Raw genomic sequence first — 25,466 nt, 5'->3', positions numbered from 1 at the left:
ACCTCTATTTATATGAGGTCTACCTTAATGAATTCTAACTCATGAAGCCCCTAAAACAAGTTTGACATGAATTAGACCTTTTAGTTACAAGCCAACCCACTAGCTTAGTGATTAAATGAGCCATAAATTCCTACACGTGTGAGCCATAACCTCCAAAAATGTTGACGTCATGCCCTTTTAGGGCTCCAAATGCCATGCCATGGTGAAGTGAGGTTTGACAAAGTGTCATAGTGCCAAGATCATCCAAGATTTGAGGAGTGTCATAGTGGCAAGATAGTTTTGGGCAATGCAAGTTACAGGCTGTGCAGAGAGCGTAGATGCCTGTGTAGGGGTATTCTGGGGCCAAATTCTATGGGCAGTTTGTTGCAGGATTGCTTGTGGAGAAGGGAAAAATTCCCTTAATAATTTTGCTAGTGATTCCTTTGGAGAGGATTGCCAATCTGGCATCCAGATTTGTACTCAGAAATTTTTCTACTGAAGAATAATATAAAACCCTCATCTGTTGCACTGGTTTTCCCACATTTGGTTTTTCTGGGGACTTTTGTCCAAAAATAATGGTGTCAATTTTTATTTTGTGTGTGCTCTATTTTTTTCAGTTCCAATTTTTATTTTCCTCAGTATTTTTATGGTGAAGAAATTGTAGTGTGATTTATTCGTTATTTTGTCGTAACGAAATAAATCGCATAATTAATCAGTTAGAAGAATAAATTCCAGTTGCTGCATTTCAAGGAATTTTCACATGGTATTGGAACAATTTTGATTAGATCAGGAGCTCAGTAGCGACAGGGAGAGAATTTCGTAGTTCAGAGGGGGATTTGAGTGAATTTCTCCCAGGTCAGCGCAGAGGCCAGCCAGGAATGTGAATTAGCAGATCAAGGGTTTGATTGTTCAGTTTGCAGGCAATAAAAAAATTGAATTTCCTCAGTTGTAGAGATTTGCAGGGAGTGGTGTTCCGGGGAGCAGTTCTGATGAGTAGATAAGAGATTTTGCTGAGCAGATCTTGGCGCAGTGATTTTGCATTAGTTTTTGTAGTAGCAAATCAACGCTAGGTGGAAGAGAAAAGCACACACAGGAAGGAATTTCCAGTTTTTCCTTGAGGGTTTCCAGATTCAGTTTTCTGGAGGAAACCTGAGATTTGCAGTAGCAGAGGGCAGCGACAGGGAAAAATGCGCATTCTAGGAGGGAGTGTGAGTAGCAGGGAAAACATCCGAACAAGAAAAGGGCGGAGATTCATATTTATTTTCCATATTTGAGTTTTGCAGAAATGGCCTCAAGAGGACTTCGAGATCAGCATAGGCTAGATGGAGCCTCAAACTATTGTATCTAGAAAGCCAGAATGTCTTCCCTGCTAGATGAGCATGGTTTGAAAACATATGCAGAGAGAGTTGTTGCTGTACCTACAGACCCACAACAACTATAGAATTATAATAAGGAGCTGGCCAAGGCAAAGCGGTTGATTCTTGGTGGAGTTCAAGATCATATAGTCTTACACTTAGCAACCAAGAATATGAACAAAGAAATGTGGGATGCATTTGCTATGCTTTTCCAAAATCCTTCCGAGAACTGAAAGATGTTCTTGAAAGAGAAGTTGAGGACCACTAGGATGCATAAGGGTGAAGGAGTCACTCCTTATCTCACTAGAATTCAGAATGTCCGAGATGAGCTTGCAACAGTTGGTGAGACTCCTCTTGGGAGTGAGCTAGTGCGTACAACTCTCAACAATTTCACCAAGGAGTGGGCTACTTTCGTCCAAGGTATCACTGTACGAGATCAACTACCTAGATGGGATCGATAGTGGGATGATTTTACTCAGGAAGAGATGAGGCTTGCTCTAGTCGAGAGTAATATCAACGACAACAATAGCAAAGGACTGAGGAGTGTGAAAGAGGAGGCTAATGTAGCCCTTGCATCAAAGTGGAAGGCAATGAAAGGTCCCAGTCAGGGACAAGGCTTAAAGGGAGAAGAAATGAAGAAGCAAGATATGTTGAAGTTCAAGTGCTTCAAATGTGGCGAGTTTGGTCGCTACAGTACTTAGTGTCCCAAGAAGAAGAAGGACAAGAAGGAGAAGCAGGAGCAGACAATAGATTTGGCAAAGATCGATAATTTGTCCAACAGGTTGGAGGACGAATTCACTTTGTATGCAACTATACCTCCAGGGGAGAGGTGGGGAGATCTTGAACTCTAGTTTCCAGAAGTTGCAGAGATTTGGGCAGGATCCTAGGAGGATGGAATTAGACAGATGTTTCGTCACAGATTATTACCTCAGCTACAAGGGCCCACATTGATTTAGTATCAGATGGATCAATGTCAGCATGGTGCAGTCAGATCTTGAGGGACAATTGCGATACTAGTTGCAGTGAGTGATTGAGGGGCGCAAAACCAGTTAGGGCGCAGACAAATACTTAATAGAAAGTGCAAAGGCTAGTTGCAGCCAGAGACTTGAGAGACAGTTGCAGAGCTAGTCCAAGGACATAATTAATTTAGTGTTTTGTTCTCAGCTCCATTTTTTATTTTCTGAAATATTTTTATGGTGAAGAAATTGTAGTATGATTTATTTTTTTATTTTGCTGTAACAAAATAAACTACATAATTAATCAGTTAGAAGAATAAATTCTAGTTGCTGCATTTCAAGGAATTTTGACAGATCTGTGCAAGCCAAGAAGAATAGAGACAAGTATATGCAAGGAGATAAAATTATATACATTGAGAGTTAGAAAATATTCCCAAAATATTTACAAAATTTACAAGTGCTAATCCAAAGGGTGTGAAGACACCTTTGCCCTTTAGTAAGCAAAAATAAGCTCTTAAAATAGCAAATTTATTTAGTTAAAGCGCATTAAAATAAGAGAGAAATTTAGATATAAATAATTTGCTCAAGTAGATGGCAAGGAAACTCCCTTTGAAATAATTCTTATGATAAAGCCCTTTGAGAGAAACCATAGTGGGTTCTTCCACTTCTATCCTTGAGAGTTGGTTATTTCAACCAAAAACGTCCCTGGACTTTCAATATCTGATATAGAAAAAAGATCTCTACATAGATGAAATATTCTTTTAGATCACAAGGAGATAGATAGCACAATTAAAGAGACGACTGTTGGAAAATGTAGTTAGGGGCGGTCTTCATAATTGTCATTGTACTTATGTCATTATATATCATGTAAAATGCAAAAGAAGAAAAATAAATTTATTTATTTTTTAAGCATGGGTTACATGCTCAAGAATTATTATTTTATTTAGATAAGCATGTTCTTCATGCTTCTAGGTTTTGTTGAGTCAAAGAGTCAAAGTCCTATTTGGACATATTGTAAAGAAAAAGAAAAAGAAAAAAAATAATTTTTAATATGTAATTTGGGTCAAAAACCCCTCTAGATGCCAAGTCGGCCCTGCCCCAATGGACATGTCTATTCGCACCCCTCTGGACAATATAAATAGAGGGAAGATGGAGCTCATTTGGACACACACACTTGGATGTTTTTGGTCTGAAATATCACAAAATGGACAGAGATGAAGAGGAGGGCCGAAGTATGAGAGAGAGTTTCTTCTTGAGCTTAAAGTTTGTGGAAGTTCTGCCTTGATACATCTCTTGTTTCTAGTCTCTTGATGATGGATTTGTTGTGCTAAAGGAGGATCTGACTTGGCATCTAGAGGGTGGAATTTTCTGTGGTCATGGGTCTTGGATACCTCACTTGATCGGATTCCATAAGAAGATAATTTTTTGAGTTTTCCCCTTGGAAGTAGTTTTGCCTTGGCTTGGAGCCTATATCTTGTGTTCTTTTGTTTTTCAATGATCTTCATGTTCTTGTATTATGGTAATTGCTTGATGAAAGAAGAAAAACACACTAATAATAATGGCAACCAATTTCACTAGTAATTATCATGAAGGAAAATCAGTCTTAATCTACAATTTTCTTGATTTTCCAACAAGGACTAGGGGTTCAACCAAAAACCCACTAGCACCTCTAATTCTAAAGTGTTTCTTTAAACTCAAATACTAATGTAAGATACCTCACAAATAATAGATCCACATCTGGCAAGTGAAATAACAAAAAAATTGATTTGCACCAGTAGAGTATTAAGAGCAAGAAAATCAGAATTCTTTTGCCATAGAAGCCGAAAGAAAAATACCACAATTTATTAGCCCCAAAGTCTTTTCTTTATTATTCAGAAAATATTGAGTAAATAATTCAACAAAGCTTCACTTAGCCAAAGGCTCAATTTTCATCCGATGATACAATGAGAGAGCAAGAGTTCAATTTATAGAAAAATATGAGAGGGAGGAGCCTCTCGAAGTGGAAAATGGCTAGGCCCAATTCATTACTCATCTTTGACCCCGAGAGGAATAAATCCCTCTAGAAACCTTGCGCAGATTTGGAGAGATAGAGACGTTTGCCTTGAAGGAGGAGCCGGGTGGAGAAGAAACTTGATCCTGAAGTAGTTTGGAGTCTGGACCACTAAATATTATTGTCCAATTTTTCTCCTCAAAAAATTCTCATTCTATTCAACCAATTTGGACCATTCTCTTTAAAAAAATCGATTTTCTGGACCATTAGTTGTTGAAGAGGACCATTGAATTTTCCTTGGTAATTTCTTGCTTGATTTGTGGAGATTCCTTTACTTTTTGACTTGACTTCTTTCTTGGGAAAGTCCGCTTCAATTTTAAATCATTTTTCCACTTAGAGATAATTTTTATTTTCTCTCATTTTATTTTCTGGGTCATTTATGGCTAATTAATTGCCAATTTTTGCCAAAAAATCAGAAAAATGGAAAATGAGGGGTAGATACACATTTTTTGACTCTCAAAGCATTTCTAATAGAAAGTCTAGGTGTTGAGGTCTAATTTTGAGTACTCATACCCCCCTACAACTTCTATAGACAACACATTTTACATTTTACATCAAATAATTATTAAAAATCCTGTTTAGTGGGGAATTTTTAATAATTAAAAATTGACACTTTGACACAATCAAATTCTACAAAACTTTAGACATGATCTAATATGGTAATATACATCGACTCTGTACACTAGGACTCACCTAAGACTTTACCATCAAGCCTTACTCTAGCTTTGGGGGATATTTGAGAGAAAAACTTAACTAATTATTTAGTGTTGAGAAACAAAAATAATTAGCTAAGGAAAAAAACTTCCTAGAGTGAAAATTCTCTAGCAAAATCCTAAGCTACCTTGGTGTGTTACATGATTCTATTTTCAATCATACTAGGATCATTTTACACCATCCCTGCAGGGCTGCAGACCAGAAGTTGCATGATGACGTCTGAAATTCTGACTGTTGTGACCATGATGGAATGCTCTGAAATATATTCTGACATGGATTCTTTGACAATTCATCAGTTGACACTTCAGTGGTCAACATGACTCATGTTTTGGAGGGCACACTAGTGGATAAGGATGTATCTTGCTATTTTTGGGGCCTAGACATGGTCAATCCTGAAACAAAGAAGGTACCCAACTACTTGCTCCTAGTTTTAGATTGTTGTTGTATCTAACTCCATCTTCATTCATTGATCATTTGTCTACTGGAGTTAGTTAGATGAGGATAATCTTATATTAGTTTCCTAGAATATTTTATTGCAATAAGATGGGGATATCAATAAGCTTCTTGCTGCTTTTTCTAAGCATGTTCTTGATTACTATTTTATTGTTATTTCTTGGAGTGAAAAGTGGATCTAGGAAAACGAATATTATTTTATTGTATGAGAGTTGAGCTAAAATATACTTGCTATCCCCATTTGGAGCTTGGGGATTGATTGAGTGGAAGAACTTGTGAGCAAGACAGTTCCAAGCTTGTGGAGAGTAAGGTATTTTTATTTGTTTGAGTTATGATGTAGTGTATGGCCAATTTTATTGTGTAGCAAATGTTCTTGGCAGTGCATTAGTAGAATTTTCATTGTACATTTGGATTTTCAGAACTAATCTAGAAGCCGCTTTGTCCCAAAGAGGATGAATTATTGCCCTAGATATCCTTTGTGAGTGAATGCTTAAATACTTCTAGGTTGGCTTGGTTGTGGAGCTTCCACTTGGTCCTTTACTGCAAGCACCATTGTCCTTTACTGGAATGTTCAAAAATCCCATTTCAATAGTTTGATCCTGATATTATAACTGCTACGAAATGTGTTTGAAAAGTTAATATTCACCTATTTCATGCCTTCGTTTTTGCTCTTTTATCTTAAGGCTGTACCTTGAAGAGAAAAAATTGCTCCTAAAACAGGTACAATGAAATTGCAAAGCAAGCTTGTATTATAATGAAGCAATCTGACGAAGTTCCACAGAAGTTGAATTCAGGGAAGGACAAAGTATTAAGTACAGAAGCTGCCATCAACCATGACGGCCTTGAGGGGTAAGTTTGAAATTTTAGTAATATGTTAGCCAGTACTTAATTTTGTTGTGTACGTTATTTATTAATACCTGTCCATTTTCTTGATTTGCCTTTATGCAGGATGATGCTTATGATTGGGGAGCAGATATATTCAATTCTTATGATTACCATATTTTTCATAGAGGTCAATTGATCTTATGCCATGCATGTCAGTCTAAACAATTTTGAAGTTTGTCATAGTATGGGAGTTCTTGTTTCAGGAGTTGTGAACATCGTTTCACTATTTATTTTTATTTTGAATATCTACGATACACTTTTGTTGCTATTTGTCAGTTAACTTCTTTCATCCTTTGCCAATGAAAGTAGAGTTGTAACATGTAAACTTTGCTTCATATTGCAGGTCTCTGCAGTTGGTTATATTCCTTATATTGGAAAGTTATTGAATTTTATTCTTCAATCTTGGATTTATGCTTATTACTGTTTTGAGTAAGTTCACTGGTCTTTATAGTTTGACGATGGTTAGAGAGCCTTCTACTTTCCTTGAATTATTGGAATCTACTAGATAAATAAATTTGATCACATCTTGTTATATGCAGGTACAAATGGAACTTCATTGAATGGAGTCTTTCTAAGAGAATCTACTTCTTTGAAACAAATTGGGCTTTTTTTGCTGGTTTTGGTATGGCATTTGCTTCTTCTTGATTAGATGTTATTTTCTCCTATTATGTTTCATGTATGAAACTTGCCGTGCATTTGTCTCATTCCGTTTTGTTTTCTTGCTTCAAATTGAAGTTTGTAAGAGTCAAACTTTGGAGGCAAATACAGGAGGTAGTTAATAAAAAAAGAGAGTACACGTTGAGGTAATGGATCAAGAGTGTTAAGAAATCAATGCTAGTAGAGTTAGGGTTAGATTTCTCTTTCTTGATAATTACTTGTGAATTATGTTGGCTTCTTTTACTTCTTTGTTATATTATCTTTCATCAAGCAATTACCAAATTATGTGTGTATGAAGATCATAAAAACACAATACACAAGACACAAGACACAAGATGTAGGCAATCTGCCAAGGAAAAACCCTATCTAGGGGAAAACCCAGTCAAAATCTCTTCCTTCAATATTTTTCTTGAGACTCTTCAACCTAGACATAGACCTCCTCCAACCACCAAGTCAACCTCCTCTTCCAACAACTTTGACCTTGAAGCAGCAGCACTTCGACCCAACAAATGGCAGCAGCAACAACAACAACAACTTTGACTTGACAAGAAAGACTTCGATCTCGTAGAGGAATCCACACGAGAGAGAGAGATGGACAGCCCAAATTTCAATCTTGCCTTTTTCTCCCTTCTTCTCCAACTTCGTACTCCTTTTAGCCTCCTTTCTTACTTCACGCTTTTCCAACATTTTTTTCTGGATATCGAACTTGTGTGAGAGAGAGTGAATCTAAATGAATTCGAACTGCTCCAATATATAGGCTTCTGGTGAGGTTGAATTACCCAGTTTGAGGTTGACTTGGAGTGGAGGTGTCAAATACCTAATTTAACTCAATAATTATTATTATTATCCAATTTTAATGTCATAGCCAAGCCATACACCAAATTGGTGTATGAGACCCCCTTGTTTGTGGGACAAGGGACCCACCTCCGCGCAACGATTTGGCTGCTAGGTCTACGAAGACATACATACTCTACCCCCCTTTCGTTTTGAGCCTGTGACCTCTTAGGAGGAAACACATGCTCTTAACCATTAGGCCCACTCGAGTTGTCTTAATAAATCCTTTTACATAATTCAAAAGCGCAAGAAGGGTCTCATAAAATGTACAATGACTCTAATGACTCAATATAAATCCTAGGAGTCCACAATGGGGACTTTGACTAATAAAAGATAACCCAAGCATGAAACCCATGCTTTAATAAGTCATTGTAGTAATAATAAAAAAATTATTTTTCATTCTTTTGACAAATACATTGCATAATGACTCAAATACATTTATGAAGAGCAGACCTAGTTACATTCGTCAACACTCCCTCTTCACTAGGGAGGTATTCATAACAACATATACAAGTACAAGGAAGATCTCAAAACATATGAACTATGAAGAGTTTAGGCACCGCAATGCCATGCACTAGATTCCTGACTAGGGCAATCTATCCAAGTGGGACTAAGATGGACTAAATCTTTCAACCTCTCTAGGTACTGTTACTGCTCAAACTAGCAGGGGACCTAAAGGGGATTCCTAAAGGGTCAAATGCTAGACGAAGGGCAACAAGTGGAGACTTAGTCCACTGTCACCTCAGCTAAGGCTCCCTACTATTTACGGACTTTCACCGATGGGAGGAGACCCGGTATATACGGAGTCACAAAATGAAGGATAAGTCAACAAGTGGATATAAATTGATCCAAATAATCCCTTTCCAGAAGAGGTTTAAGAATGGAGCTTGCTTGCTTTCTAAGCAAGGTACAATGTCTTTTAGGAGAAGAATGTGGGGCTCTAGGGGTAGATTTATGGGATATGACTTGTGAAAGAGTTTCCCAATCCTTAAAATAATTATTGAAATTGGTATCCTAGATGGTTCTTGAAGAATTGTCTTTTCAAAGGAGTGGGACCACATGGGACCAGGTGGGCCCAACTTAGGTCATGACGCAAGGATTCATCAACCAATAATGTTCTTAACCCATATAAGGAGGGGGAAGGATCAAAGAAAGAATTTTCACTTAAATGTGTTGAATTGATCCCATGAGGCACTAACCTTGGGATACTAGGGCAAAGTTTGATCTCAGAGCTAGGCCTTGGCATTTCTCACAACTCTTCTATCGGAATGGCTTCAAAATTGGAAGAGGCCTTGAGGAGACACCAAAGCAAGAGATGCTAGGAGATCGAACTTTTTGTAAGGCTATTTTGTCGGGAAAATGATGCCCTAGGTGAGCCAACTTGGCTAGACCTAGGAGAAGATGAGAAAGATTTGATTTTGGGTGACCACCTCTTGGTAGATTAGTGCCTTAGTCTTGGGAGAATGGAGTCTACGATAAATATGAATGAGGACCTTGTTTCTTAGTCAAGGAGGCTTTAAGACTACCTCGCTAGCCTTCTAGGGCAAAGGGAAGCAACCTTACAAATTTATACTTTGACTTGCAAAAGGTGGTGGCTTATCAAGATGAATTCATTGATAGAGTTATCCTTATGAAATTTCATTCAAATTAAATGGCCCATACATTGAGAGATGCTATATAGAGTCAAAATTCCACAATTTAAGCAGTAAATGCATGCAACAATTAGCCCTAAAAAGAGCGAAAATCCCAATCCAATGTGTATGACAAAGTAAAACAAGAATAACATTAATAACATGTACGTACATGTAATAGAACATATCCAACCATCCATAATTTGACAATAGAGAAGCTCCAAGATAAGATAAACTAAATCCAAACATCAAAATTCATCCATCAAGCTCCAGTTCATCCTCCAAGAAAGTGTGAAATTCTCAAGAGAGAGAAGAGATCCAATCCAAAGTGATGATGAGCAAATGAACTCATCTCGCTTGTATTTATACACTAATAAGGAGTTCGAATTAGTCTCGTAGGCCCACATAAGCCCCAAAAATAAAATAATATGCTAATAATATAACTTTTGGAGACAAGCCCACCAAAGTAGCTCACAAATGGAATAATAAGACTCTTAAGAGGTCAGATGATGAATAATACATGTCGTAGGACCCTCTAAGAGGCCTGGTGAGGTCAATAGGTGCCATAATGAAGAATAGGACCCTCAAAAGTGATGGGCAAGGGATTGACCCCTTGTTCTCCAAACGATAAGCCCCTGGTGCTCCCAGTGGATGTGGGGCCACAATAATAATCTCATGGGTCTCCAAATGAATCAAAGATGCCTGTAGATCATCTGCAAGGGCTCTGATGATGGTGTAGGTGATGCCGCATCATCCTACAAGTCCTGGTCAACTGCCAAGTGATTGGTACGTCTGTGGGGCCGACTGGGAAAAGGTAAACTAGGTGCATCTTCCTTGTCCAACAAGTGAATCTCGAGCAACCTCTGAACATCCTCGGGGATCCATGGAGTGCTGTCTACTGTTGTGGAGGCCCATGGCTCTCAACACACACACTATGTGCCAAGCCCTTTGGAGAGTTAGGACCCCGTATAGGGAGACCAAATCCAAGATGGAGACCATCTGCAATCCTGCATAAGATCCAATGCGTACCCTAGCCTTCCAGTACAACAAGTCATTAGAGAAATCGAGTAAATGAACTTACCAACCATGGACCACAAGTGGAGACTTATAATGGCTTTCCCTTCCATAACGGGATTCGAGATGTGCCAATGTCTCCTAAACTCCAAATGGGGTTAATCAAGTATCCTATTAGGTGGTTTCTACTTCTAAAGGGGATAGTATGTTCAAGGTACATCCTTTGAAAGCTGGTGGTATGGTACAGATAGGTGAATGATGTAGTGGATGAGAAGGGGCAGCCCTGGGCCACATGCTGGGGTACAAGCATAGTTTTAAAAACCGGCCACAAAAACCGGTAACCGGTCTAACTGGCCGGTTGGAGGCTTGGCCGGTCCGAACCGGCCTAACAAACCCGGTTTATTACCTTATGTGCCCAAAAACAGGCCCTAACCGGTCAAAACCGGTCGGTTTAGGGCGGAACCGGCTGGTTTGTAGCAAACCGGCCGGTTCCGTCCTAAACCGGCCGGTTTATGGACAGTTTGGTTTTGAATCTGTATGCAGGCTATTGAAGGCATTCCTGAGGCTGAATCAAACCTTAATCTGCGCAACAGTATGTAGACAAGGCTAAAGTCCGAGCTGAGGCATTCCTTGATTAGCTTACTAATTATCCTTGGTTTGAGTTTAACCTGAAACTTCTTTCACATAAGATCTGGAGAAAGGTTTGATTGTTTGTCATTGATTTTGCCGTTGATCTGAAGCTTGTGATCAAACCTAGATCAAGCTCACTTCAAGCCTCCACACCAGTTGCAAATTCTCTGAAATGTTTGCAGTGAATCAAGATCAAACAATGGTTAATTTTTGCAAGGAACAACAGTACATTGTGGTGGATTGTCCTTGTTAGACATATTCAGTCCTTTCTAGAAACTAAACTGAAGCAAAATTCCGTGGCATCATTGAAGAAGAATTTGTGATCCTTGAAGTTTGAGGTACAATACTCCTGAGATCATTTAAAAATCATATTGAAATTGTACTTGTGGGTGAGGTCATGAAGTGCAACATTGATGAATCCTCTGGATGTTTTGACAAGCCCAAACTTGTGACCAAAAAGCTGCAGCAAATTCCCTTCAGATCTGTGATATAAATAGTTGGTCACTGTAGGACAAGTTCCTTGATCAGATTCACCTCTAGGAGTGAAGTAGAAGGGCATATGTATCAGCATTGATAATCAATATTGATTGATATCTTCAGGATACTTTCATCAGTAACATCTATGATTCCAGCAATGGTCTGAGTCTAAACATCAAGCTAATTTTCTATCTATGATCCTTGGCTGGTAGTTAACATGACTAAGTATGCAAAGTTTCTAATATTGCAAGGGTTTGTGTATTAACCTTCATTGATGCCATATTACTGTGCCAACCATTTATGGATGTTAGCTAAGATGATCACAGTGACATGTATTATTGAGTTTATTGGCAAGCTTGTTAAGACAGAATATGCTCGTTAGATTCTAATGATGATGTTGAATTGATGGGCTAGTTGTTACACTGCTTGATGTTATTAATGAGTAGAAGTTTCTTATTGTTGAATACCTAATCACTGTCAAGAATCTACTAGGGTTTTCATATGTTGATCAGATTTGAAGTCTATGGCAATGGAAATATCATCTCATTGATCAAAGTTGCAAGATACGACTAAGACTGCTAAGCTGGGTTGATCGTGTGGTTGGACAAAGTGCAGCTGAGGCCTGCAACTAAGTTTTGACAGTGACATACAATTGTTGGGAAAAGACAGAGTTTGTTGATGGTCTGTATCAGTCTCCAGTGTGTGTTTGTTTGGCTTAGTGCACATGATGATATGTACCTTCAGCAGAACTATTGAGGTGCTAGGGTTTCATGCTTGATGTTGTTGTAGCAGAGTTATAGTTGAGCTGTTGGTATATAAATGAGCAAACTTTGCATATTTTGTCTCTATTGGCTTGGAATCATGGTTTTACATCTTAAAAATAGTTTTGTTTCATTAAAAATTAATTATTTAATGTATTTTTTAAAAACCGGTTCGTTTAGACCAAACCAGTCCTGGTTAGACCGGTTCCGGTCGGTAAACCGGTTCATTAGGTGGACCGGTCCGGTCACCGGTTCCGGTTTTAAAAACACTGGGTACAAGGTTAGCTAATAAAAGGGAAGCCCCACTTGGGTTTATAATGTATAGGAGGGAGCAATCGTGGTACATGAGGTGCCCCGACCTTGATTTTCCACCCTTCTTTGTATGCCTTTTGCCTTTTTATGATTTTCTTTGACCAATTGCTCGGGGTTTAAGGGGTAAGATCATGATGCATAAGGTATAGCATTGAACACCCCTTTTTAAGGTAGGGCAGTTCATTGCGCACCAGGGGTTGGAACAATCATGTGTTCCTATATGATGAAGGAGGCTCATAGAACCTGTAGGAACTAGGGTGATGGCCATGATGATGGGGTAGATCTCATGTATTGGCTTTCGCCCTCGTGCTAAATGTGTTTGTCCCAACCATCTTTTGCATTTTATCTTTAGATTTTCCTGTTGAATGTGGCAAAATATGCTTTTATCTTTCTTTTTATTTGCATCAACTTCCGGGGCATCATTCCAGGCCTAACCCAAGGTGTGGGTAAGGGAAAGGGGCGAGCTAACCCTATGTGGACCAAATGGTGAAATGTGGACCCAAGTGGGAGAAATAATGAATGGGGTAGCAGTGAGTGGAAAAGGGGTAATATATGCGGACCAGGGAGCGAGACCATGTAACCAGAATTAGGGTTTCCCGTGAAATACCATCCCTAAAGCCAAATGGTCAGTAAAAGAGATCCCACGAGACTAGAATCCAAGGTTAATATCCAAAAGGGGTCTAGGGGACAAGAGCACAAACCTAACCATTCTTTTCTCCAAATCCCCCCATTAATCCATGCCTAGAAGTGTCCATGATAAGGAAACTATACCAAATTACAAGGGATACCTTTAGGTTTGGGAGGCCCACCTTGAAACATATGATCATGGCAGATGGGTGAGTGACTACATGTTTGGCCCAGGTGGCGGAGAAATGGCATAATGAGCTAGCTGGTGGCTGCAAGGGGCTACTGGCTGCCGGCTAAGGACCATCTTGGAGAAAAAAATTCTCCTAGGGATATCACCCACAAAATGGTTGGTAACATCTGGCTCCAACTGGGACGTGATCTCTCGAAGAGGTGAACGAAGCTACTTGAACGGGAGGTCACGAGAACTCCAACAATCTCTTTGTTACCTTAGACCTGTCACCTGCACATATAATAGATGAAAAACACAAGGCAACACGCTTTCATGACATCTCATGATCGCACATGCTAAATTTTAGGCTATAAAATCAACAAAAAAATAAAATATGCAAAGATGCATCTATGTACTATGAGGAATCGGGGCTGATGAGGACGAGAGCAAAGGCAATTCTTTCCTTATTTCTTCAAAGGCCTCATTTTTCATTTGGCTCCATAAGTAGGGAGTACCCTTCTTTAGGAGGTCATTCATAGGTTTGATGATTTCAACAAAATTTGGCACAAATCTTCTTACAAAGTTTATTTTGCTGAAAAAGGATCTTAAGGCGCTTTGATCCTTAGGAGGAGGGATGCTTTTGATGGCTTGAATTCTTTCAGGGTCAATGCTAATCCCATCCTTAGAGACCATGTGCCCTAATAGTTTACCTTTGTCAACATCGAATATCGACTTCTTAGGATTCAGGGAGATGCTGTATTGCCTACACTTCTCAAATACCTTTCTCAGGTGCTTGCAATGATCATGTCTTTGTTTAGAGGCGATAGTCAAATCATCTTGATAGATCTCCATGATCTTTCCAATGAGGTCTCTAAAAGCAAAATCCATAGCTCTTTGGAAGGTGGATCCAACATTGAGGAGGCCAAATGACATCCTAAGATACATGTATGTTCCCCATGGTGTGGTGAAGGCAGTTTTCAGGCGATTTTCTTCCTTTACAATGACTTGGTTATATCCCAAAAAACCATCAAGGAATGACATCATTTGGGACCCCATTATTCTTTTGCAGGAGATTCTCCATATTGGGCAAGGGGTAATTGTCCTTTAGACACACACAATTGAGATCCCTAAAGTCAATACACATCCTAATGTTACCAATCTTTTTATGGTTGATCGTAGGATTACAGATCCAAGACGAATGTCGTATAGGGGCTATTATCCCTGCATCGAACATTCTTTGAAGCTCTTCCTTGACCAAAGGTGCGTTGGAAAATCAGAAAGGCAGTAAAGATTTTCTCGATCTTGATAATAAAAGAATATTGAATGAATTAATTCAGAATGAGCAAGAAGCTCAATGATAATACAGAGATATTTACAATAATAGAAACATCAAGTTTCTATGTAGAATAAGGAAACACTCAGTTTCATCTAAGAAACTGCTTAAACGAATAAAAATAGCAACAGCTAACAGAATGAGTATTAAATACTAAATAGGAATATTATAATACCCTCCCTTAATACTCAATCTATTTACAACACCAATAGACCCTCTGAATTTTACAAATTTATCAGGACCAAGAGGCTTGGTGAAGATGTCGGCGGGCTGCTCTGTTGTGGGAACATATTGCAACTGAACTGAGCCGTCTTCAACAAGCTGGCGAATGTAGTGGCAATGAGTTTCCACATGCTTTGTTCGTTCATGAAAGACCGGATTTTTGGCAAGTTTGAGAACTCCCTGATTATCACAAAACAAAGAAGTAGGCCTGGTCTGGGAAACATGCATATCTGCAAGCATACGTCGAAGCCAAACTGCCTCACAGGATGCCTTAACTGCTCCCCGATACTCTGCTTCTGTTGAGGAGAGAGCCACTGCTTGTTGCTTCTTACTAGTCCAAGTAACAACACCAGATCCTAGACTAAACACATACCCAGCTGTAGATTTACGGTCATCAACCGAACCGGCCCAGTCAGAGTCAGTGTAACCATTGAGAATAGGATTGGAACTGCGAGTATATAAGAGGCCATAATCATAAGTACCACGCACATATCGTAGCACACGCTTTTCTGCTATCCAATGATCAGCTTTAGGAGCTGACATAAAGCGGGAGATATAGCTTACTGCAAAACTGATGTCAGGCCTGATGGCAGTAAGATAGATGAGACTGCCCACTAGTTGCCTGAATAAAGTTTCATCCACAAGGGGAGAGGATGAATGAGATGAAAGTTTGAGCCCTGGTTCCATAGGAGTCGTGGCTGGTTTGCAATCCTGCATTCTGAACTTGTCCACAAGATTTTTTGCATACTTGGACTGAGAGAGAAAGATATGATTTTCAGTCTGCTAAACTTCAACCCCCAGACAGTAATGAAGAAGTCCCAAGTCTGTCATCTCAAAAGTTCTGCATAAATCTTGTTTGATCCCATGGATCAAATGTGCAGAGCTGCCAGTAATGATAAGGTCATCCACATAGACAACCACAAGCAAGATATCATCAGCAATATGCTTGATATACAGGTTTGCATCAGATGGGCTCCGCTGAAAACCCTGATCTGTCAGGTACTGATCAATTTTCATGTACCAAGCCCGAGGAGCTTGCTTCAATCCATAAATGGCTTTAGCTAATCGACACACTTTCTGTTCTTGACCAGCAACCTTGAATCCTGAAGGCTGCGTCATGTAGACTTCTTCTTGGAGATCACCATTTAGGAAAGCACTCTTTACATCCATCTGATGAACTTTCCAATTGAACTGAGCTGCTAGGGCAAGGACAAGCCTTATGGTACTCATCTTCGCTGTAGGAGCAAAAGTCACTTCATAGTCGATGCCTTCCTTCTGTGAGAACCCTCGAGCCACAAGACGAGCTTTATACTTGTCTATGGTTCCATCAGCTTTGTATTTCACTTTATACACCCATTTGCAGCCTATGGGCTTTTTCCCTGCAGGAAGATCAAAAAGTGTCCAGGTGTGATTCTTCTGAAGACTTTGGAATTCGGCTTCCATAGCCTGTTCCCACTCAGATGTACCCTTAGCCTCTGAATAGGTTTGAGGCTCAAAAATACTGTGAAGGTTAGCCATAAGAGCAAAATTGACTGTAGACTGTTGTTTGTTCTTATGTCTAGAAGTTCTACCTTCAAGAAGCTCATCATCTCGGAGATCACCAATAGTTTTAGCCCACCATTTAGGCCGAAGAGTAGAGGAACCAATATCAGGAGGAGGTGGAGAAGACTCATGAGCAATAGGGGCATCAAGAGGAGGGTTGTTTTCTGGAGGAAGCTCAGATAGAGTATTATCAAATACTGATGCTATATCATCCCTCCCATCAGGTGGACCGACCGGAAGAAGAACACTGTGAGGCTGATCCTCAGAACACTGCTCAGAAGAAGAAGACTGAAAGAATCCTCTGTCTTCATCAAATACTACATCACGACTGAAGCTAAGACGACCGGTGGCTATATCTATCAGCCTATAGGCCTTGTGATGATCACTGTAACCTGTCATCATGAGTTTCTGGCTTTTGGAATCCAACTTAGAGCGCTTAGCAGGTGGAATCCAAACATATGCAACTGAGCCAAATACTTTGAGGTGACTGATCTTAGGTTTACGGCCAGACCAAACCTCTTCAGGAGTCTTCCCTTTAACAGCCTGAGTAGGTGATCGGTTAAGAAGATAAACAGCAGTAAATACTGCTTCAGCCCAGAATTTTTTTGGAACACTCCTGTGTTGTAGCATGGAACGAGCCATTTCAACAACCGTGCGGTTGCGACGCTCGACAACACTGTTCTGCTGAGGAGTGTAGGGGGTGGTTAACTGACGTTTGATGCCATGAATATCACAGAAGTTGGCAAAAGCTGAAGAACAAAATTCCCCCCCATTGTCGGTCCTAAGGGTCATGATGTTACAGCCAGACTCTTTTTCAACTATGGTTTTAAACTTCTGAAATGTACTAAGTGCATCAGATTTATTTTTTAAAAAATACACCCACATCTTACTACTGAAATCATCAACAATAAGTAAAAAATATTTGCAAGCAGTGATAGAAGCTGTATTCATAGGACCACAAATATCAGCATGAAGTAACTGGAGTACCTTAGATGCGCGCCAAGATTCTCCATCCTTGAATGAAGACCGATGTTGCTTTCCCGCTTGACAGGCGCTGCATACCCCCAACTGCTGAGTCTGAATATCAGGTAATCCTGACACAAGTCCCTCCCGAGAGAGCAGAGAGAGATACTGCATATTTAGATGCCCATATCGCTGATGCCAGAGAGTGCTGATGGGAGAGACACGTGCTGCTAGAGCCACTTCTGAAGAGTCACCAGTGTCAAGTAGTCTGTATAGAGTGATAGACCATGGTCTTCGAGGCCAACAACAACTGTTAGACTAGTCTCCTTGTCAATAATAGAGCACTTGTGTGCACTGAATACTACATCAAGCTGAGGAGAATTCCTCATAATCTGACTGACAGACAACAGATTGATTTCCATACCAGGGACATAGTATACATTCAGAAAGATGAGTGTGCGCCCACCAGACTGGATTTGAACTGTACCTCTGCCAACTACTGTGTACTTTTCACCTCCGCCAAATACCACGGAATCACTGAAAGGTGAGAAGTCAATAAACTAGTCACGCCTGTGAGAGAAATGGCGTGATGCACCAGAATCAATGTACCAGGCAGAGGAAGGAACATGATCTGAAGACCTTTTAGCCATAAAGGCGTAAAAGGCAGAATCTGTCTGCTCAGAATGTTCTGCAACATTTGCTGTCTGATGGGGCCCTCCCTGTTTCTTCTGTTCAGAAGCAATCCTCTGTCGGCAATCTTTCTTCATGTGGCCGAACCTGTGACAGTAATTACACTGCACACTTTTCTTCCTAGCAGGATCAAAAGGCTGAGAAGAGCCTTTCTGCTGAAAGGACTGAGAGGACTGATATTTTGCAGCAAATGCATTTTCCGAAGACACTGATGAAGCACCACTACCAAACTGTTGTTTCCACCGATCCTGCTGCAGGAGTTTGGTGCATAGCTCTGGAAACTTCAGATCAACATTTGTGGTGGTAATGTTGAGTGTTTCTATGAAATGTTCATAAGTTTTCGATAGACTTTTCAAAGTAATGAATACCATATCTTCTTCCTCCATGGTCCTACCAATAGCTTCGAGCTGATCTCGAATGTCTTTAATTTTGTTGAGATGTTCCTGTAAAGACATATGTTCGTCCATCATGATGGAGAACAACTGATTTTTGAGGAAAAAAGCTCTGCTTTTGTCAGATGTTTCGTGCAGTTCTTTCAACTGTTCCCAAATCTCGGCAGCTGTCTTGCCAGAAGGAATCTGCGGTAACTGATCATCAGCGACAGAGAGCTTGAGAAGCATAACAGCCTCTCGATTTCGATCATCAAATTTATCTTGATCGGTACCAACTGTACCGGGACGAAGCTCTTTGCCCAAAATGAGCTGATCAAGACGCCTGTATTCAAAAATGGTCAGCATTCTTTGTTTCCAAATGTTATAGTTGCTGCCATTAAAACATTGATTTCCTTCTAACATCAGATTGGTGAGCGTGGCCATTTTCAAAACAGAAGTCTGACACAGATTTTAATGAAGCTGCCCGCTTATCCTGGTGCAAATAAAAAAAACATAATTTGTTCTGTAAGATAGGTTTTTAAAATATATATATATATATACCCAACAGAAATAAATCTCCACAAAAAATTGCAAACCTTCGTTTTACACTGCAACGTCAAACTAATACAGAGGCAGCTTGAGAACAGTAGCACCGACACACTGTTTTTGAATTTCTGCTATATATTTTTTTTCTTGCTACTGTCGTAAACAATGGAGAACCCACGTTTGAATCCCTGATGACTGCCGCTACTATACGGGAAATTCAAATATCAGTTCTAAAGAAGCCGCTGATAGTAATGACTGCCGCTGAGTCCAAGCCGACAGTGCCAGACGATTCCGTTCAAAAAGCTTCCAACACGCAGAATCACTGAGATCTGCGGTGATCCGAGAGCTTCCGGATTGGAATCAGGTCGATTTAGCTCTAAAATCGATCGATTGACCCTTGGCAAAACAGAACTCCGCAGAGCGAAACCCAAAGAAAAACGATGATACGAGGGCAAGGTCGATATAAAAATAAAATAATGCCCGACACGCAAAAAACGATTATACGTGGGCGAGAACGATATAAAAAATAATACCCGACACGCTGACGCCAATTCCGTCTCCCTCGTCTAATCAGAAGTCGTAAGTGCCCTTTTCAACACACAGGTGCCACGGCAAAAAATTCTACGTTTGACCACGATCCCATCAAATGGACTAAGCGGATGACGCGCAAGGCTCTGCGGAATTTCTCGATGCCACCGTTTGATCAAAGAGAATGTGAATATGGCTGCACGCCCTGTCCCTTCTTTAAAACCCTGTGGAGATCCGACTTCTGACACCAAGATCTTGCTGCCCTATGAGAACACGACAGAGATGCAGGAAGAACCGACTGCGATTATCCAAATAGAATCGGCAATTTTGTTCTAAACCAGATCCTAGAGTTTCTCAAAAAAATGCTTAGACATGAAGAAATGATAATGCAGGAGAAGAATCCATTTCTGTATCGAGATAGACGACTGTAAGCTTTTATCACAGTGAGCAAAGCCGAGGCTAAGACTCAGTGAAGGCTACCTGGCTTACAGAGGGCTCGACCTTAGAAAGGAATGAAAGAACTCAAGAGATTAGGATGCGAAGAGAATAACTATTCAAGAAATCTCTTTTTGTTTCTGGCTCCAATACCATAAAAGAATATTGAATGAATTAATTCAGAATGAGCAAGAAGCTCAATGATAATACAGAGATATTTACAATAATAGAAACATCAAGTTTCTATGTAGAATATGGAAACACTCAGTTTCATCTAAGAAACTGCTTAAACGAATAAAAATAGCAACAACTAACAGAATGAGTATTAAATACTAAATAGGAATATTCTAATAGATAATTACTTGTGATGTTTCTTATTATTGCGATTCTTTATAAGTTCTTTATTTAGTTCATCAAGCAATTACCAAATGCAGCAGTACATAAAGCAATGGGCACAAGATGTAGGCACATGCCAGGGCAAAACCCCACTTGAGGGGAAAACCTAGTCAAAGTAATTCTTCCTTTCAATAGTATTCTTTGAGACTCTTCACCCTAGCTCAAGAACAAACCTCCCCTCCACACTAAGTTAGCCTCCAGAAGATTGACCTCTTCCCCGTGACTTCGACTATGCAGCAACTTGCAGCAGCTAACAACTTTCGGCAGCAGTCCAACTTGGAAGATTTCAATCTCCCAATCCAGAGCACGAAATAGAGAGAGGCCACCACCAAAATTTCGATTTTCCGTGCCTCCTTAGACTCACCCAAACTCGCATTCACTTCGGCTTCTCGACAACAGACTTTCCGAGCTACCCACTTCGCACTTCTGCCCAATAAAGAGAATTTGAACTTGATGAGAAGTGATGCTCCAAATGAATTTGATGTCCTTCCTTTTATAGGCTTCTTGTGGGGTCGAATAGGGTCTTAGGCCGACTTGATCTTCCCTTAGGCCAACATGGTGTGGAGGTTACATAATTCATATTTGACTCAATACTTAACCATTTTACATGATTTAAAAGCCCAAGAAGGGTCTTTTTAAATGTACAATAATTCTACAAACCCTGAATAAATCCTAGAAGTCCTCAATGGGGACTTTGACCTAAAACATGGTGACCCAAGCATGAAACCCATGCTTTAATAAGTCACAATAATAATAATAATAAAAATTCTTTTCAAGAGAAAACCTCCAAGCAAAGTCAAGTCTCCTCTCCTAAGCTAAGGCATCATCATGGCACCATCAAGAAGCTCTTTCAAGTGTGCCGCACCACCATGAAACTATCCGAAATCTACTCTTCCAGTCGGCCCTCAAAACAATCAACTAGTTGGCCTACATGTCGTCCTAGAGGAGGGAAAATCCTCTATATATAGAGGCTGTCCACTCCCTCATAAAGAGGACAACGCAGGCTCTGAAATAAGCGAAGAAGCCAAGCTGAGAAAGAAGGTAAGGGAGCCTCTATTACAACGAGGAAAGTAAGACAAAATCGAAGATTGGAAGGCTGTTCTTAGGGTCATATACAACCACACATGCAAAGGAAGGTGGTCTATTTGCGGCTACAACAACAATAATACTTCAGTTCAATCCTTATCACTATTTGGGTTAAAAGTTGAGGTCTAAAAGGCCTCCCTTTAAGAGCGAAGGAGAAGCCCTCACAAACGAAGGAAGAAGGGACAAGACCTATGTTGCGGGGGAGTGCCCCCCCCCCCCCTCGAACCCGCTCTCGAATCCCGCTCCGGGCGGGAACGGCTCGAGAGCGTGCTCCCTCAAAAAAATTTGTGCTCCTTGGTCTTTTAGGAATCGATTTAAGGAGCGATCGCTCCGGCGCTCCTGGAGCGATTCGTGCGGGGCCGGGAGCGGGTCGGTGGAAAAAAATTCCGCGGACTCGAAAAAAAATAAATTTAAATTTTTTTTTTGGTTTTAAAAGGCCAATGGGCCAAAAAATATCCATTGTTACTTCATTGAGCTTGAGTTTGGAGCTGGAGCAAGAGCAAAGGAGCGAGGAGCAAGTGCTGAGGAGCGAGGAGCAAGTGCCAAGGAGCGAGGAGCAAGCCTGCAGAGGTAAGTAACTTAGTAATTTAGTTAGTTTAGCTGGTTAGGTAGTAATTTAGTTAATTTAATTTAGCTTATTGAGTTTAAAAATCATGTATTTAAATTAAATTAATAAATTAAATTAATTAATTCCAATAAATTAAATTAATTTGCAGATTTAAGAATCAAAACCCTACAAACATCAAACACCATGGACCTGGCTATATTTCTTGGCATTTTCTTCTTCCTGGTCCCTTTTATGGTTATTATGGTGCTGGAGAGTAGGAAACGGAGGGGCCAGCCCCAAACTGAAGAGGGGGATGAAGAAGCCGGAGAAAGTCAAATGGGTGAAAACCCCGGTGAGGAGGGGCTGGAGGAGGGTGAACATGACCCTCAAAAAATTAAACAAGACCAAACTCCATTGTGGAAATATGTTAACAGGGCTGAAACAGGGAGAGGGGGTGGAACCACTAAATTTAATTGCCCCCATTGCAACATTGATTACACAGGTTCATACACCCATGCTAGAAGACAGCTCTGTGGGAAAAGGCCATGGGATGGAGAGAAACAAATAGGAATCAAAACTTGTACAGCGGTGTCAACAGCGGAGAGAGCCAAATACATAAGGGAAGAGGAGGAAGCCCAATAAAGAACAAAAAAATCAAGGGGTTTCTTTGAACCAAGCTCACAATCACAAAGAACTCCTTCAGCATCCTCCCAAGGCAGTGGATATGGACATGGAGGCACAGGGTCATCATCTTTAAGGCGTAGAACCATATCAGATTTCCTTGATGAGGGGTGTAGGAATGATGTGGATTCAAAAGTTTACATGTTTCTCTATGCATGTGGGATACCATTCAATGTTCTTCGCTCACCTTATTGGCACGAAATGGTTTCTGCCATAAATGATGCCCCTAAAGGATACAAGAGCCCTGGGTATGACAAGGCAAGAACCGTTGGCCTTGATCATGAAAAAGCAAAAATATCACATTCTTTGAATAAAATGACAAGTTCTTGGACTGACCATGGGGTGTCCATTGTATCTGATGGATGGACAAATGTAAAAGGCAAGCCATTGATAAGTGTTCTTACTGTGTCTGTTAGTGGTCCCATCTTTCTAGCTGCACATGATTACTCAGACAAGTTCAAGACCGCCATCAACATTGCAGAAGCATTAATTGAAACAATTGAGCGTATTGGCCCATATAATGTCATCCAAGTCATCGCTGATAATGCTCCTAATTGTAAGGCAACAGGAGCAATTATTGAGGATAAATACCCCAACATATTTTGGTCTAGATGTTTGGTTCACACATTGAACCTTCTGTTGCATGATATTGTCAAAAACAAAAATGAACAATACCAATGGATTGGTAATTTGTACAAGAAAGGCAAACAAATGATAAAATTTATTACAAATCATAGCAATACCCATGGCCTTTTCCGCAGTCACTCGAGATTGGAGTTGCTGAAGATTGCGAAGACTAGATTTGGTAGCTATTACCTCACCTTCAGGCGCCTTTTGAAGGTAAGAGAGGCATTAGCTAGCATGGTATCAAGTCCACATTGGCAGGTATTAAAGGAAAGGGCTACAAATGTAGCTGACATGGCAGGTTTTGAAATGGTGCAGGAGGCCGCTCTTGATGGGCAGTTTTGGACAAGTGTGAGGCAGGTATTGGCTTTCACCAAGCCAATTTATCACATGATTCGGTTTGCAGATACAGACAAACCAGTGATTGGCGAGGTGTATGAGCAAATGGATACCATGTTGGGGGAAATAAAAGACATTGTTCATAATAGAGATCCCAACTTGTACAAACTGATTCATGATTGTGTGTGTGAACGGTGGAATAGGCTTAACCTTCCACTACATTGCTTGGCGTATATCCTTACGCCAAAATACTACTCTACATCTTGGTTGGGCCAACCTGCAGCAGGGGTGGGGTTAGGACCAAACCCCATTTAGATCTAGAGGTAACTAAAGGATATTTGGAAGCATTAGAAAAGTTGGTACCTGACAGGGAGGAATGTGCAGCTGTGCGCCTTGAAATACGCAGATACTTCAGTGGCACTGGTTTGTATGGTAACTTCCATGCAATGGACGACAAAGATAAATTTGAATCTCTCACATGGTGGGAAACATATGGCGGCCACGGACTTTTGCCAAAATTGTCCAAAAAAGTTCTTTCATAGGTTGTAAATTCTTTTTCTGCAGCGAGGTGTTGGAGCACCTACAGCTACATACATAATGTGAAAATAAACAGACTCAATGAAAACCGAGCAGAAAGCTTGGTTTATGTGCACTACAACTTGAGGTTGTTGAGTCATTATTGTGATTGGGCTAATGAGGATCCCACATATAAAATTTGGGACAATCACCCAGAGGATGACAATCTGGAGGATGGCATTGTACATATTGAAGAACTAGAAGAGGAACTTGTAAGGGATGAAAATGAAGCAGCTGCAACAGCCATGCCACCTCCACCTCCACCTCCACCATCCAGTAGCAGTGCTCGAGGTCCGAGTCTTGTTCCTTTGCTGTCGCCACCTCCATCTACACCCTCGCGTGGAGGTTCTAGTTCTGGTCGTCGGTCTGTGCGGGAGACTCCTAGAAGACCACCACGACCAGCTTATACTCCTAGAGACTCTCGTGGCAAGGGCCACATCTAGATTTACAGTTTACTTGTCTTTTTTAGTTTCTATTAGACTTTAGTTTTCATAACTATTGAGTTTTGAGTCCTTGACTCTTGACTCTTGACTCTTTCATATCATAATGATATTTTTTGTAAACATTATATCACTGTGACAATGAAAATTTGACGTTTGAAGTTGGGCCTTGGCAATTATAACTCATTGGTAATGATTGTGAATTATGAATATGATGCTTTGTGAAAGACTAAAGTTGTTTCATTTCATTTCATTATTCATGTTTCATTTTATAAATTTTTAACATTTCATATCATGTTAACAGTTAGAAGTTAGGACTTAGAAATATCTTCGATATTACTTCTTGTAATGGTTAAACTTAGCTTACAAGTACAACTTTGGTGATCAATGATGATAAATGTTATTGAATTTTCAATTCTGAAAGCTTGAAGTTGAAACTTTAAGATTGAATTTGATGAATCATGATTTATAGGACTCAATATGTTGCAGTTGTAATATGTATTTTTCTAACTTGTGGACATGGTTGATGACGATTATAATTTCTAGATGATTGATGTGATATGGTTCAATGATCAATCTATGTTTTTTTATGTTTTTTATGTCTAATTCATCATTCTACATGTTTTTGTTGACATATATGTAT

General features: G+C 40.0%; 1 protein-coding gene across 1 annotated transcript in view; it reads left to right on the top strand.

The window, feature by feature from the left end:
- Window positions 1-25,466, top strand: part of LOC149215076 (etoposide-induced protein) — a 182,539-nt gene that overhangs the window by 72,560 nt on the left and 84,513 nt on the right. The window contains exons 5-8 of the mRNA XM_089392504.1: window positions 6,228-6,356; window positions 6,456-6,519; window positions 6,736-6,821; window positions 6,932-7,014. Coding sequence (XP_089248630.1) covers window positions 6,228-6,356; window positions 6,456-6,519; window positions 6,736-6,821; window positions 6,932-7,014 — 362 coding nt within the window. The remainder of the gene's footprint in view (window positions 1-6,227; window positions 6,357-6,455; window positions 6,520-6,735; window positions 6,822-6,931; window positions 7,015-25,466) is intronic.

The sequence above is a fragment of the Pinus tabuliformis genome, chromosome 1_1, assembly GCF_031772625.1.
Source record: "Pinus tabuliformis cultivar Carrire ecotype Pingquan chromosome 1_1, CPIR1, whole genome shotgun sequence".
NCBI classification, from domain to species: Eukaryota; Viridiplantae; Streptophyta; class Pinopsida; order Pinales; family Pinaceae; genus Pinus; species Pinus tabuliformis.
Note: the sequence above shows the minus strand (reverse complement) of the source record. Positions and strands in the feature narration are given on the sequence as shown.